Source organism: Thunnus albacares, chromosome 5 (genome assembly GCF_914725855.1).
Source record: "Thunnus albacares chromosome 5, fThuAlb1.1, whole genome shotgun sequence".
Classification (NCBI taxonomy): Eukaryota; Metazoa; Chordata; class Actinopteri; order Scombriformes; family Scombridae; genus Thunnus; species Thunnus albacares.
In genome coordinates this window covers 26,549,865-26,566,969 of record NC_058110.1, presented here as the reverse complement: position 1 = coordinate 26,566,969, position 17,105 = coordinate 26,549,865, and the positions used below count along the sequence as shown (strand labels likewise).

General features: G+C 38.8%; 1 protein-coding gene across 1 annotated transcript; it reads right to left on the bottom strand.

The window, feature by feature from the left end:
- Window positions 1-2,954: 2,954 nt before the first annotated feature.
- On the bottom strand, window positions 2,955-16,831 carry sypb (synaptophysin b). The gene is made up of 7 exons (XM_044351753.1): window positions 16,771-16,831; window positions 15,007-15,072; window positions 8,996-9,120; window positions 7,781-7,979; window positions 7,478-7,669; window positions 7,058-7,367; window positions 2,955-5,122 (listed from the first exon to the last, which is right to left on the bottom strand). The coding sequence occupies exons 1-6, from the start codon at window positions 16,786-16,788 to the stop codon at window positions 7,089-7,091; spliced, it is 879 nt and encodes a 292-aa protein (XP_044207688.1). The 5' UTR covers window positions 16,789-16,831; the 3' UTR covers window positions 2,955-5,122; window positions 7,058-7,088.
- Window positions 16,832-17,105: the final 274 nt, after the last annotated feature.

Below are 17,105 nucleotides of genomic sequence, written 5' to 3'. Positions count from 1 at the left end.
TAGATAACGATCAGTTGGCACAGAGCCAGGTGTGATGACAACCAACTTCTGCATTCTGTCTTGCTCAGATTTGACTTTTTAATTTTTATCTCATGCTTTTGTTTCTCATGAATCTAACCTGGACTGCATCAACATTTGTGATGGAGTGCTGTGGAGAAGCCAGTGTTTTGTTGTGCTCTTCAGTCGTCTCATGAATTTCGCAGGTGGAGATAGCCTTAGCTTATGTCAAATCGCTATCACACAGTAGCACCTCTCTCAAATTGTCATTATTAATGTCACAGACCAGTCTATCTCTAATAAGCTCCTCATAGAGATCTCCAAAATTGCAGCTTTTTGCTTTGATCTTTAATGAGTCAGTTATCTCATCAGCTCATCTCATCAGATTTCGTGTGTTGATCTTGTGTTGTTCCATGGTAACGGGTTTCTCTTATAAGTTCTGAGTTTAATGCTAAGTTGTGGGTGATTTCCCACGACAACATCTTTTTCGTAATTATGAGATAGTAAGTCATTATTATGGCATACTTAACTCAGAAGCATTAGATAAGGCCTCCATTTTTTTTTCTTGCTGAATGCAATGTGTTTCCATAATTTATTAATCACCAGTGGTGGAAGAGGTAATCCCATCTTTTACTTTGGTAAAAGTATTAAAGTACAATGTAAAAACACTACCTTACAAGTAAATGTCCTGTATTTAAAATTATACTCAAGTTAAAGTACTGTGAAGACAGTAAAATGTACCTAAAGTTTCAAAAAGAAAAGTGCCCATTATGCAGAATAATGCTGGCCCTTTAAGAGTGTAATATTAATATATAGTGTGGTGGAAAATCTTCAGATAGGCCAATATCTCCCACAACATTTTTAAAACTCAAAAGAGTCAGATATATTCAGAATTGCAGACTTTTTCTTAAAAAAAATTACTCAAAACAATTAATCGTATATGAAAATTGTTGCCGATTTTTCTAATTTTCTGTCAGTGAACTAACCAATTAATCGACTAATCACTGCAGCTTTTGTGTAATAAAAAGTATCCTGTTTGCCTTCTAAAAAGGACATGAAGTAGAAATTTACAGTAGCATTAAATCCAAAATACTCAAGTAATGTATGAGTACCTCAAAAGTGTACTCAAGTGTAGTACTTGAGTAAATGTACTTTGTTAGTTCCCACGACTGCTAATCAAGGGAAAGTGGTCTCAAAATAAAAACAAAAAATTTAGTTAATATTTCAATCACTTTCACTTTAAGTTGTTACTGTCCTGAAGTTTGTCACATTTCCAGCCTTGTACATATTTATCTATTATGATTGATTCATAAGATAACACCTCCACCTCCTCCAGTCGTTGATATTCTTCCAGCTCAGAATTGTGGTATTTCCGATTGTTGCTGAAGGCAGCATATCCTCATAGGTGGATGATTTTTCTACTGTGTGAGTCAACAGAAGAGTGGTTGTGATTTAGTTTGTATAAGATACAGGTGATGATAAATAGCTTACATAGCCTACAAATTTTACATTTGAATAGAGAGCGAGTTTTGATTGAAAACTTATTTTCATTTGCTTTGGCAACTACAGTAACATAATGAAGAAGAACTGATAAGACCTGCACCCTAATAACAGAGGTTATACCTCAGGCCAAAGCATGGCAGCTTTTTGACTACTCCAACTGTATTTTACAGTTCAATTCAAATGTCTGTTATCTGTAAAATTGTGACAATTGAATCAAAAATAATTAAACTATGTACTTAAAGTCAGTTTTGGGCTACTAGTACAATGTCCAATGCACATTATAATGGTACAATCTTTTAAATACTGATCCTCCTTGCATTATTTATATGGACAAGACAAGTGAAAGAAATTCTCAGATTTAGAAAAATGAGGAGAAGTGACTAAGGACACCGCTTCAGTTCAGTTGATACCCTCATTGAACATTGGGGTGCACCATGCAGAGTCCACAGCATGCCTGAAAAGGTGTTTAAATGCCTGCTGTACTTGGAAATATACAGAAGGGCCTCTTAAAATAGGTCGGCTACAAAAATACCTAAACAACATCTGCATTTTACAGCTTCTTCTGAAACCATCACTTAATAGGCCGTGCCTAGCCCAGCTGTGCCACCTGAAAGTTTCTATTTCATTTTCATCTGTGTTGCTTTGCTCTTTTTTGAACAGTGGTGGAAAAAGTATTCAGATCCTTTACTGAAGTAAAACTACCAATAAAACAATGTAAAAATACTCCATTGCAGGTCCTGTATGAAAGATTTTACTTAAGTACATTAGTATTAGCAGCAAAATGTACTTAAAGTATCACAGTAAAAGTACTTATTTCGTCCCTATGACTGATATATTATTATATATGACAACATTAGATTATTATTAGTGAAGTATCAGTGTTAGAGCAGCATGTTACTGTTGTAGCTGCTGCAGGTGGAGCTAGTTTCAACTACTTTATATACAGTTAACTAGTTTCGTTCAGCGTTTCTCAACCGCTCCAAAGGGTCACCAGATAAATCTGAGGGGTAGTGAGAAGAGAGAATGGGATGGGATGAGGGATGAGAGAATTTTTCTTCAATCTCTGATTTTTGGTGAAATATTGGATCATTTGAACATTTATTGAAATGAAACCATGTGAGAAGTTTAGAGGGAAAAATCACTATTCAGTGGAGGTGTTAACAACTCAGATATCTGAAATGTGACCCCGACTACACACTGCTTTTTGTAAGACATCAAATGACAAAAAGGTTGAAAACCTAAAAATTGTATTTAAGTACAGTACTTGAGTAAATGTACAGTACCAGTCAAATGTTTGGACACGTTCCCTTTCACCTGAATGAGAAAGTCCAAACTCTTGACTGGTACTTTGTTACTTTCCACCACTGGTTTTTGACAGTTTATTAGTAGTGATGCTTTTAATAAATCCAACTCGACCAAATGAACAAAAAGGTGACCATGAACAGAAGTACACATTTTTACCTTCAACAGAATAATTTCAAGTTTATTTCATTTTGTTTCACATGGATCCCATATAATAAGAATACAGCAGAATTCTGGAGTCTTGGATATTTCTTTTCTCTGACTTATCATTATCATAAATACTAATATGAATACATCATACACAATAAACACAGCACTATCCAAAGGCGTAGAGAGTATCACAAGACATCATTCACCACTAACGACAGAGTATAGTTCATTTCAGCATATTTATAAGAGCTACCGTGAAAGAGAGAAAGAGAGATAGAGAGAAAGAACAGAGGATAGATGGGGGACTAGAGGAAGAGAGAAAGCCAGGTGCTTCTACACTGCCTGAATCAAAGAACCCTGATTTTAAAAAAAATGAGTGAATCCACGGCTGTGCAGTGGACCAATATACTGGAAATGGACAACAATTAATTCTCATGAGGACTATGGAAGCAAAACTACCAATCAAGACACATCTCTTACCATTTGGCAAACATGTTCTCTTATATCTAAACAGAGGATTGGCAGTAGGACAGGAGGTGCATTTATCTGGAAAGAAGTAATTATTGCAGCACATACTTTGTGCTTTGTGTGGAATATAGCAGAGCTTCTGTATGTGCTGCGCAGTAACCACTACGATGGATCAAACATACCACGGTTTTACTGTGTAGTCTTTCCTGCAGCTTTGAGCCTCAGCCTCTCAACTATGTTTAGGGATGCTTTAGGATATAAGGAGTATGATGCATGCAGTAAATTTGATTGCCTTCAGAAAGAGAAGAGATAAACAAGGATTGAAGATGCAGGAGAAGTATATATGGAGACATATCGTTCTGACCGCCTTAGAATATTGTGTTTACCATGGCATAACCAAGGTCTTTAAAGTGTAATATACTTTTTTTCTCATTTACCTACAGTTCATGTTAATGTGAGTATGTATGTCACTGATTACAGTGTGATAGAAACACCAGTTAAAAAACTATATGACTCTGTTTTACAACTTTCTGGACCACATAAAAGGCGATCGAAACAGGACGAGGTTCATCCACAAAATCTGTTTTGATGCCATTACATAAATCCAAACAAATAAACAAACACACGCGTCTAAAACTGTTGTTCACGGCTCCGATTCACAATTTTCATACCGACAGCACACTATAGCATTTTCTGAAACAGCACAGCAAATATAAGATGCTACCATGCTCATTAATTTTCTTAACCTTATGCATTGTTGACTTTATATGTCAGGATTTAAAATATTATGTGAGTTCGTCCTTTCTTGACAGTGATATTTGATGGAAAAATATATATAAAGACATGAATAAAGTTGAAACAACCTACTTAAAACCAACTATTCACTGCTATTACTATAATTCACTCTTTCTCTGCTCACTTTTTATATCTATAATTATCTTGTTTTCCTTTTAACATTTGCCATCACATTTCCAGTAGCCTTTACCCCGTTCCTTAAATCCTGTCAGTAATGCTGCAAATAAAAATATCACAATGAGAAAATAAAAAAAAAAAAAATGATGTTCATAGATTCTGAGATGAATAAATAAAAACATCATTATAGCATGAATAATTTATAGAAAGGGAGATGAAGGGCAAAGGCTAAACTATGTGAGCTCCTAAACAGAACCAAAGTAAATGCAATTGAATAACTCTGTGCTCAACATTTGTTGTATAACAACTAATATGGAGTGCACAATTATTCAACTGAGTACATATAATCATATATATCAGCATGTTGATATTTACACAGCACAGACAAATACATTCTCCCAAGTTAAATATTACTACAATTTTTTTTTCTCCATAAATGTAAGTCTTTTCCATTACAAGATTTCTCTTAAATGTTCGTCAATGAATGTTTTGGTATTTGTATTCAAGTTTTTCTCGTATAACCAAACAGACAATCCTCTGTTGTCTTCTACAGTTAAATACATCACGAGAATAAACATCATGTTACAGCAAAGACCCATTTCCCCCATTTCCCCCCCCACACCACAATCCTGCTCCCCAGTGGCGTTCCCCTCCCCAGGCCCCACCGGTTTCTGCCCTCCATGCCGCCCTCCCTCCGCCTGTCAACTCACAAATACACAAACAGACAAACAGAGGAGTGCGGAAATGCAGGTGGTGGTTGAGAGCCACACTCCATAGTCACAAGGTCACCCTGGGAAGAGGTAAAAAAAAAAAAAAAGTAGAGAAGCAAGAGACAGAGGGAAGAAAAATATCACATTAGTTACATGTTGAATATATAAACAAAACTATAGCTCAGCAAATATGGGATATAGCTGATATGATGGCACCTTCTACCACATTAAAGAAAATGACAAGTACTGTATGTAGTTTTATGATGTATGTTATGTTATGTAATAAATTTTATTATTAGAATATATTCATTTATAATATTCTTTTCAAACCCCATAGTGGTACAAATGATTAAAAAGAGGAAATTAAACATCAGATAAGAAGTTATAGACAGTATTTAGCACAACTGTCACAAAGTAGATTAAAACAAAAACTAAAGCACTAACTTATGGAGTGAACTCTAACCAATGATGTTAAAAAACATGCAGCACTACACCAAAAAGCTCTTTCACCCAAAGTTTTAGGACTATAAAATGGTTTTTGGGGAATAGTGGCACTCAACGGGAAAATAGAGCAGGTGAGTGCATATATGATGAGATTACAGTACAGTACTATAACAGGGTGCTGTACCATAGACTGCTTTGTGCACCATCAAACTACCCCGACCTCATTGTCATGCAACAACGTGATGCCACCATCACCTTTGCTACTGAACATAAACATATGCTGTTTCAACGAACAACGTTTTGCTTTAATTTTTCTGGAGGAGGTTTTCATCATTTGCACGAGATCGCTTGTCAGGAAAATGTAAACATAGGTTGCTATTCTAGTGAGGACATTTTTGTTTGTAGTATATATTTTAAGTACATGTAAGCACATTTTCTGGTATGCTGACAGAAGGTTCAGGCTTTTCTTTGCTATAAGCTAGAGCTGCAATGATTAGTCACCAACTATTAAATTAATCGCCAACTATTTTGATAATTGCTTCATTCGGAGTCATTATTTTAAAAAATGTCTAAATTCTCTGGTTCCAGCCTCTTAAATGTGAATATTTTCTGGTTTCTTTAGTTTTCTATACAGTAAACTGAATATCTTTAGGTTGTGGACTTTTGGTCGGGACAAAAGAAGACATTTGAGGACGTCATCTTGGGCTTCGGGAAACAGTGATCGACATTTTTCACCTGACATTTTATAGACTAAACAATGATAATGAAAGTAATCATTATTTGCAGCCCTACTGAGAGCTACTGTTAATTAAAAAATACCTTCAGGTTTTAGTAGTTAGACTTTAGGAGACACAGTGAAATAAAGACATACATTTTTCCCTGTTTTCCGTTACTTCTTGTTTAGTTTGTTAGTTTTGATGACTGATATCAAACTCAAGAATATATACATAAATCATCAAATGTGATTTGGGGCAACGAGCTAACTCCGCAAATCACATAAAACTATTTCTGATTCTTGTGGGTTGAAGTAGCTAGCAGAGCAGTAAGAGGTGTGTTTTTGGATGTCAGTTGGTAAAAACTGGAGGGTGAGGGAGGTTTGGTTGGAGGGAAACAGTCCTCTGCTTTGTATTTGCTATGCCATGCCCACATGCCAACTCCAATCAAATTTGAAGGACATGATTCAAATCCTTCTTGTAATCATAACCCGCCAACGTATTCAGTTTCACTCTGAAATGCTTCACTTTATGGAAGCTATAGACCCTCTAACTGCTGGTTCACTGTGACTTTAACACTGCATCCAAAGCGGAGATAATCAGGAAAGGATAGCATTATAAAAATGTAAGTTTGTGCATCATCTGCATAGCAGCAGACCTCCACCCATACTTGTTGATCATGCAGCAGCAAGCAAAATGCCACTACTGGACCAAAATATTGACATTAGTATTAGGTTGATATCCAGAAGATGAAGTTATAAAACAGCCATTACAAGTGCTTAAAATGAAAGACTAGATTAGATCATAACTCTAAGATAATGTGATCTGTTTCATCCTATGACTTATGTTTATACTCACCATCCTGCAGCTGTAGATTGACTGGACAGGCTCACATTTGATTAGAGTAGGAAGTGGGCTGCTGCTCATAGCCCTGGTTGTAGCCTCCATCCTCGTAGCCTCCCTGCTGGCCATAGTCGGGTTGGTATCCTCCCTGGGAACCGGCATAGGGGTCCTGCTCACCGTAGCCACCCTGGGCAAAGGAATCAGGAGCAGGCTGCTTTTCTTGTGATGGGACGTATGTTCCAGCGAAGGCAGCCATCCAGCCGGTCTCCTTGAACACGAACCACAGGTTTCCTATCCACAGGATCAGGTTGATGAAGCCAAAAGCCTGTGGATTGGAAAGAGTGTTTTCAGATAAGTGTTTAATTTCCGAGTATTTACTGTCATAATGTCAAGTCTTCTCATGGTTTAGTTCAGTGTGAAGCATCTGGGACCTACCACAGAGGTGTTGAGGCCAGAGACTTTGGGGTCGTAAATTTCACGGCAGCGATTCTCTTGTTCATCACAGGCTGAGATGTAGGAAATGACCTTTTCTGGATCTGTGTTTGTTTTCACATCTGACAGACCCTTAGCCCAAGCACACGAGGACACCAGCCACATGAAGGCGAACACCGCTGTCACAACAAAGTCCTGGGGATCAGCAAGACAAGATGATCACTTTTACTACCAACAACTATATTAATAGTAAGATTAGTTTGAGGGCATGTAGGCCAAAGAAATGTCAGGAATAACCAAACTCACGATCTGGGCCCCCTTGCTGTTTTCACGGTATTTCTCCAGTACGAAACAGTATACAGAGAGGGCTGCCATAGAGTAGAGGAAGGAAAAGACACCGATGGTGACAAAGAACTCAGCTGAGGAAGAGTAGTCCCCGACCAGGAATAGACGCTCGGGGTTCCCTCCCTTACAGGAGGGGGCATCAAAGTACACCTGATGGAGCCTAAGAACAGCAACAGACAGAGAGACAGATATGAAAAACTGCAAGAGGAACAAAGAAAAAGTATTGAGTAAGTAGTGCTACACCACAGAGACAGGCCGTGTTATTTTTATTTTAAATATGCCTATTTAAATTATCCATGTATGTAAAAAATATTAATGCAGTCTGTAACAAAATACTGCAGGGACTGTATTTTATTTGCTTTCTGCTGAGAGTTCAATGAGAGGACTGATACCACTCGTGTCTGCTTTAGCTGCCTAAAGCTCACTGATTAACATGTTTTTGGTCCATACAAAACCCGAAGAGTAAAAACAAGTTTTATGGGGGGTTATATGTGGGACTAGCGAGGCTAACTGTTAGCTAAGCTAACCATCTCCTGGCTCCAGCTTCATATTTAATGGACAGATGTCAAAGTGGTATTGGTCTTCTCATCTGACTCTCACAAGAAAGTGAATAAGCATATTCCCCGAAATGTCAAACTGCTCCTTTAACCTTCAACTCTGATGCAGGCTAATGACCTTACAAAGTGCTTTATATAAAATATAAAAGGCATAAAGACAAGGCATTATCAAAAGACAGATTTAAATATGATTTATAAGGGTTAAAATAGAAGACGAAATGACTAATATAGAAGAAGACAAATTAAACAGGAGAATAAAAATTACAGTGCAGCTACGGTGCATATCAAGGGCAGAGGCAAACAGAAAAGTCTTCAGCCTTGATTATAAATTAGAAATTATGTGTTCGTCCCTCTCTCTATATATACATATGCACTTTTTTATGTAATTTATAACAAATGCCACTTAGGAAAAGATGCAGTGTTGTAAGGATCACTCTCAACCTTATGTTCTGAGACGTTCAAATGAATCAAATCTTAAAAAGCAAACTTCCAAATTAGATCTAACCATGACTAATAAGTAAATTATTCTGATTCAGGTGCCGAATGTGTATTTACAATGTGTAAGAACTTACAGTTTCTATTAGTGTTGGAAGTAACATGTGCATGACTGAATACGTACCTGAATGGATATTCAAATTCTACTTCTATGCCTAGGTCACTCTCCGACCGGTTTTTACACTCCACGCTCAGCTTGAACATGCCAGAGTAACTGCCACATGTTGAGAAGGCGAAGATTGCAAAGATCTGCAGGAAGAAAAAGAGAGAAAAGATAGAGTGAAAATCTGACTACTTCTCCAGTGATCTTTGACACCTCGCAGACAAACTGCAAAAAAAACAAACAAAAAAAACCCAGAGAATACTGGTACTGCATTATGTATCCAACACTTTCTATACTCCAGTTTACTTCAGATGATGTAACCATGTAAACGAAGAGTGTAAAACAGGTGACAACTGTAAAAGCTGCAGACTGTGCTTTCACCACCTGCCATCTCTCAAGCAGACTGACGTTCCACCAATCATGGCAAGCTGCTGAAAAATGCACACCGAGTGCAAATCAATGCAGTATGATCACCAGGTTGCACAGCACAGGCTGCACCTGTTGCCATGGTTACCATTACATTCAGTTGATGTTGTTTTTCTGTGGTTGTTCCTATAGTATTTATGTTTTTGTATTTTATGGTACAACAGTGATATTGTATTCATTCAGAGTAATTTTGTTCAGTTTTGTTCTGCAGAATGGCACAAACAGACATGCGTGGAGATAAACTCACACACTCTAACACACACAAACAGCAGATTAGACGAGTCAGATTATTTTTACCACACCCTCCCTACGCAGCAGGCCAGATCCGATTGGACAGAAAATCCAGCTATTAATCTGACTGAGGTGCTCTACCATCTGTCGCCAAATACTCAACTACAAGCTACTGTAAAGCCAGTCACAACACATACACACATGCATACACATAAGCTCATATGCACACACACACACACACACACACACACAAAGACATGTCCTCACTCCTTAATTCTAGTCTTGTAGTACCGTTTACCTGCTGCAGGCATCCACACACTGGACTATTTAGAGTAATCTTTTAGCTAATGTGAGTCGCAGGCTCGTTTGCTGGATTTACACACAGTGGCTGCCTAAACAGAGCCTCATTGTGATAGCTTTACTCATCCATCTGTGTTCCTGGAGGGCTATTATATTTTCTAGTGTTCTCTACCAAAATCTCAAACACCTTCTCTTCGTGTTGTTAGTAAAAAGCTAATTAACAGGTTTTAATAATCAATGCAAATGACTGTAGATGTGATGAAAGAGGGGGAGGGGAGATGATGCTGCTCATAAACAACACAAGTAAAGAAAAAAAAGAGTCATTTGCTATCTACAGTGGAGCTACAGAGGTAGAATCCACCTTAAAACACAAAGAATTTCCACATTATTACAGTCTTAGTCAGACATATGGAAACTGATCTGAATTTTACGAATATTTGAGCTTCATTACAATGTTGTCACGTTGTCTTAACTCTGTCAGTGTTCGGAAGAATCTGGTTCCAGCAAACGGATCAAAATTGAAATCTGTAAGATTGTAAGAAAAGGCAGCAAAAAGTGAGTTGTGTTTTCCCTTTAAACTGAAAGCAGAATAACAGGATATAATGCCGCAGTTGTGCAATTAATCAATACCTACAGCTTGTGCAGTCTATCACAACTGCAGTGTTGGCACAATCCTTCACACAGTGCGCATTATGGTATATTTCATCCGAAAAAACAAATGTCATCAATCTCTTTCTGTTTGCTATAACTGCCTTATGCTGCTACAAGGTAACTTTCTGTAGCTGTTTTTTTATTTTTGAAGCTGTTCAAAGGTTTTAGAGCTCCCAGCGTCCATATCAGTGTTTCATTATCCCACTGAGACAGTTAGAGGTTAAGATTTCATGAGGGGGGATCAATATCTAGACCAACATTTGGTGCCCCAGCTGTATGTTCTTCTTCCTCAGAGACATCTTGGAAAAAATGAAACTTACTCTAACTAGGGCAACACTGCTGCTTTGACTGAATCATCGTAAAGTGATGCAATGTTATGAATGAAAGCATTTGAATCACACTGACATGACATAAGAAGTGGGGGAAGCTGAATATGAATATATTCTTGAATAGTTTTACTCCAAGAGAGAAATGTAGCTTTTCAGAACATTATTGCTGTATCATAACACAGAGTACAAGCCCTGATTTAAACGTATAAGAAGTTAAAAACTTCAAAATACATGTTTGCTGTTTAGTCAGTGTATTTAAATGAAATGAGATACATATTAAAGTAAAGTAAAAGTCAGTAGAAGGGAAACTGAATCTAAATGGGAGGCACTGTAGTACGATGAAGAGCTGTACTTTTATGGTGAGGGATGAGTTGGAAGGAGGAGAATCGGAGGGCCAGCCAGGCTGAGAAAAGAAATGGTGGCACAGTGAGTGTTAGGTGCCATGGTAACACTATTGGCAGCATCACACAGTGAGGAGGTAGATGCTGGTTTCTACCCATCCTGGTATGCTGGATGGGTGTCAGCTCCTCTGTTCTGAGAAGATACACAATCCCACACACGCAGACACAAACGAACTGTCTGCTACTGCTTCTCTCACACTGTCTGTACTTTTTGTTTCTCTCAGTGAAAACTTATTCATAGATGAGTAAAAATATCAATAAACAATATTAGAGCCTGCCTAATACTGGATTTATGAAGCAGAGATACTGATATTGATATTTGAGAGGGTATCATACACATATAGATAAGTATTTCTGATGAGGACACCTTAAATTATTATTATTATCTAATTGTTATTAGAATTTTGACCAAGATATGTAGTGAACAGAACATTTTATGGTTAAAAAAACAAACTTGCCATTGCTCTCTGATCATATTTGGTAATTCTGTATGTTACTTATTAGCCATATATGCCGATATCAATATAATAATGCAGTAATATAATATCAGCCTACATACCAGCCAATTTAGCTACCTCCAGTCAATATTTTGTGATTATATACAATACTTTCAAATCTGATTGTTGCATGCCAAAAATTTTAAATAATTTCCTGATTCATATGCAAATCTACCTTTAAAACTAAGGTTAGCAGGGTCTGGTGCATTTAAAAGCAGAAAATATATTTTACAATGAATAAAATGAATAAAATGTGTTCATGTCAGATTTAAAGACTGCTTAATATATCTGTGTTAAGGAGGAAACCTGCGTCACATCTGCTGTAGATGACATGACTACAAAGGTTATGATATCTTATATAATACTGTGTATAATCGAACCGTTATATAAGACATACATGCCAACATATAGCCAAAAGCAGAAGAGCACAGAAATAAACACAAACTGTATAACCCCTCACCAGAGGCACTGGAGAGTCACCAGTGTCTGAGCAGTGAAAACCCCCTGAGCTACAACAAAATCAACAGCCTTTATTACACATTAGGGACGACGCCAAAGTGAATACAGCTCTTATTTCATGTTTTCACAAACAGCCTTTTTTTTTTTTTTTTACGTGTGCCGGGAATGAGTCAGACAGCAGAAATCTGAATGCAGATGAAACTCAACATAGCATTGCCATCCTGTAGTGGAGGAGGCAGGAGCGCTGCTTACGTACACTGTGGTTGAGCTTTACATCAGCTTTATTTGGGAACTCAGTGTCTTCCAACATCCATCAAATCTAGGCTTTGTCAGCACTATTCTCCAGAGAGAGAGAGGGAGAGAGAGAGAGAGAGAGAGAGGTGGGGTGGGGCGGGGCGGCGAGGTGGGCAAAGCTACATGAGTCACAAATACAGGACGCTGGTTTAATCCCACACATGTAGCAAAAAATGGCACTCAGAAGCCTTTGCAAATAAGTGTAATTTTCAAGCTCAAATGGAGAAAAAAAGAAAAAAAATCACACATCTTCAACCCACAGACTGTCCTAAACTGTTCCAATCCATTTACTTGCATCTCTCTAATTAAATTATATAAATATGAACACTGCACAAATTGCTGCTTTGTATTTTATGTAAATGCATAAAAATTGGAAAGAAAGAAAGCTTTTTTTTCATTAGTTCCTGCTTGAATCCTGCTTTAGAAACTGGAAAAATACTTTTGAGGGGTAGTTCCTCTCTCCCCTCCTAAAAACACTGTCTTGCTGGTTATGCATGCCCATATTAATCCAGAAAGAGCAGCAGCTCCAGCAGCTCCTCCTCTAGTCTGACGCTGAGGCACGCAGGCCCTCTGACAGATGATTCATGGGCCCTGGCCTCCTGAACGTGGCTTCTGATTGGTGGTTGGCTTGCAGTGACCCACGGAGGCTGTGATGAGGTGCTGGCACACTCACACAGCTCCAGGGAAGGACTACAGAGTCATGCAGTACACTCATGCTTCTGACTGCTCTCTGGTATATCTGCAGAGCCCGTTGCAGTATGGGAATATGTCAGAGCTGCTTTGGCACGCTCGTTTTCATCTGGGTTGTGTTAAGGGTGTTGCCAAGCTGAGGAGCAAGGGTGTGGCTAAGAATTATGGGAGCCATGTGCAGGAGGGGCACCCCTTTCCTTGTCATCTACCTCGCCAAAATGTAGACACGATTATATGTCATGCATATGTTTAATGCGGGGCTGCAACTAATGTTTATTTTCATTATCATCGATTTGATTAACTTGTCTATTATCTTTCAATTTATCGTTTTGACTATTAAATGTCAGAAAATTAGCTTGTTTTGTTAGACTAGCGGTCCAAAACCAATAGATATTGAGTTTACTATAATATATGACAAAGGAAAGCATCACATTCTCACAATTGAGAATTGCAAATGTTTTTTTTAATTTAAATAATGACTAAAATGATTAATAGATTATCGAAAGAGTTTTCTGTCAATCAACTAACCGATTCATTGACTGATTGTTGCAGCTCTAGCAATTATTTTGGTCACTATGTCGCTAACACTAACTGGCTGCTGAAGCCATAACCACAAAACCATGACCAGCTAGAACCAGTTCAAAACAACATAATATATAAAAAAAAGAAAACACATTCAAATCCAGACATTTAAGAGGCCTTCACTTTGCTGCGGGGCCTGCATGGATAATTAGAAGCACTCTTCCCACCACTGTGATGCCCCAGCTGTAGAGAAAAAGAAAATCTGCCATAGTGAGGCACCGCTGTTCACCCTGAAGCCTCTTCAGTATGCTGCTGCTGATGTGAGGACAGTGTGGATGACAGCACATTATAACAAGAGTATGTGTGATGGTGGAACATAATCTTTAACATGTGCGGCTTTGATTAACACCTCATATACCGGTGAGAATTCAGAGGTAAACACCAGAGCTGTTCACGTTAATTAGCTCCCGATAAATGAAAAACAAAAGAGAAACAGCTTTATCCTCAAGATGCAGAAATCTTCTTGAGCTAAATTGAAATAATTAAGTGAATCTATTTCTAAATCAATGCTGTTCTTCATAGAAAAAACAAACTAATAACTGAATACTGTAGTTTTCTGGCTCCATCATCTGGTTAGAGGGACTGTGCACATCAAACACAGGAAATAAACTGCACTTGTATGCAGAGGTCATGTCCTCTGGGAAGGATTTGACAAAATGTCATTATATTCCTCACTGGACTGACTTAGTGTTACTACAGCGGTGATGTAACACCTCCTGCTGGTGTCTCCTGCACAGGCCTGCTGGGGCAATATCATCATCCTCATCATCAGGATACGAGAGACTCCTCAGTAATTATTTGAATACATATATAAAAAAGTAATTATTAGACCTTAAGAGGAGCTTGTGTGTCTGGAGAAAGGAAAAAAAGAAATGCTGAACCCTTGTAAGTATGGGTTCAATAGCAAACCTTTTTTTCTAACAGTGTAGATTCAGAGAGTAGTAGATTCATACATTATTAAGCCCCTATGCAGCTTTATGACCTCTGTGTGACAGAAGGTCATAAATCTCTCAGTGAGGGATATGTCATCATTATTTATTGCAAACAATGCACATTCCAAGTGGTTTATCCATAACAATAGTTTCTTCTGTGTGTTTTTTTCAATAAACAAGGAAAATATTCAAACATTATTTGTTGCAATAACCAAAAAATATGTAAAATAGAAGACTTACCCATTGTAGAACTTTAATAAATCCCAGCGGTTGTTTGATTATTGTGAACTGCCCTTGGGCCACCAACTGTCGAAACAAAACAACAATAAAAATCAGAAATCAGCATCAGAGTTTCTCGCATTTCTATAGTGACTCTCGCTCTCACTAGTGTCTCAGTAGACCGGGCATGATGATGACGACACGACGATGCTGATGATTAAAAAACGTAAACCTAATTACCTCATTCTCATAGCCCACAGGCCTGGCCTACTGCTGGCACCTGCAGGTGTTTGTTATATAGCAAATATCTGCCTGTGAACAAAGTGACTCAACTACCACAGCTGGTATCTCTGTGGGCATATGAGATGCTGTACAGCTACAGTGTAGTAATTTATTGAGTTCAAATGATGTGCGTGCGTGTGTGTGCGCGCGTGTGTGCATATGTGTATGTGTGTGTGGACCAGGTATTCCTCATAAATCTGTTTACACAGTCATTTTGTGGGCACTTATGGGGACAAAAAAGCAAGTCCCCTTAACGTAAATCATTAATTTTAGGGTGAAGACTTGGTTTAAAGTTAAGGTTAGTTTTAGGTTATGTGAAGGTTAGGTTAAGGTTAGGGTAAGTCTCCAGGAAATTAATGTAAGTTAGTGTAATGTCCTCTGAAGTGATGAAAACACGACTGTGTGTGTGTGTGTGTGTGTGTGAGAGAGAGAGAGACAGAGAGAGAGAGAGAGAGAGAGAGAGAGAGAGAGAGAGAGAGAGAAAGAGCTCCTGCAAGCATTACAATTAGACAAAGCTGATTAACTGGCTCTTCTCTCGCTGCACGCTTCACGCCAGTCTTTTTATTTATTTATAAGAAAATCTCGCGAAATGTGTTTAATTGACGAGGCGTAGAGAGGGGTGGGTGAGTAGGGGGGTGTAAAGGGGGGTGGGCATTTGTGAGCAGGTGAATGCGACACCGCAAAGAAGGCGGCGTGTCCCTGCGTGCATCAATAAATGGCCGCACAGGAATAAGCAGCAGTGATGGGTTTTTCTCTCATGCTGTGGGGGGCCACTTTCACCCTGAACGCTCGCTGCTTCTCCCAGAAAAGCCAGCGCTCGCCAAACATCCACATTAAACCGATGACGCATGTGCGGACAAAAAATTCATGTGTAGGACAGCCTGACAGCCTGATATGCGCGCAATTTACCGGGAAAACCTGGTTGGGCTTTGTCGTAAAACACACAAGCTATGTGGAGAGATGAACCGTGGCCATAGAGATGCAGGAGATGTCCTTTTCAGTGTCTGGCCTACTGCGGCTAAACGAAAACACCAAGGACCTTAGAAATTAATTAGATTCCTGTTTGTTATCTTAGCAACGGCAGGCTAATTGAGACGTGAGCAATCCGAATCAATTAGCGGAATCTCAGGAGATAATAGGCTACATCCTCTTCTTCGTTCACTAAATGTCATTGCTGCAGCAGATCTCTGGACATCCTACACATTTTGGACTGTCAGCGGGCCGCTCCATCATATCGACGGCAGCATCAGTAGTGGAAAATTGTCCAATTACGTCGCGGTCCGTCGTGCCTTTACACAACGGCAATTTTTTAAACATGCATTAATTGCAATTTCGACTCCAATTGATCGAAAGCATTGCATTCAAACGGTAAGGTTGGCGGATTTGTGATAAAAAATATCTTTATTAAAGCGCAAGACAATATGAAAATGATAAAAATAAATGAACATCAGCTACCAATAGAAAACAGTAATGAAATAGACGATTTCCCCCTTAAAGCCTTACCTGGTTTACAACATCCATCTTGGCCGCTTACTCGCTGATAAGAGGATCAGAGGGGCGGAGGGATGGAGGCGTCTCATCCGGAACAGCCCAGGGGAGGATGACGCCCAGGAGGAAGAGCTGGACTGCGTCACGAAGCTGGGCGAGGACGTGTGAGGCGTCGTGACGTCAGAAAAACTATTGGACGTGGAGTAAAGACGAGCGGAGCCGTCTGTCCAATCGCGGCGCCGCTTTATTCTAAGGGAGCTGAGATTGCCCGGGGGTTATAATGAAGAGAGGAGCGCATGGAGACTGTTCACGCTTTAGTAGGCAGGAGGCGTGATGTGGAGGGGGGACAT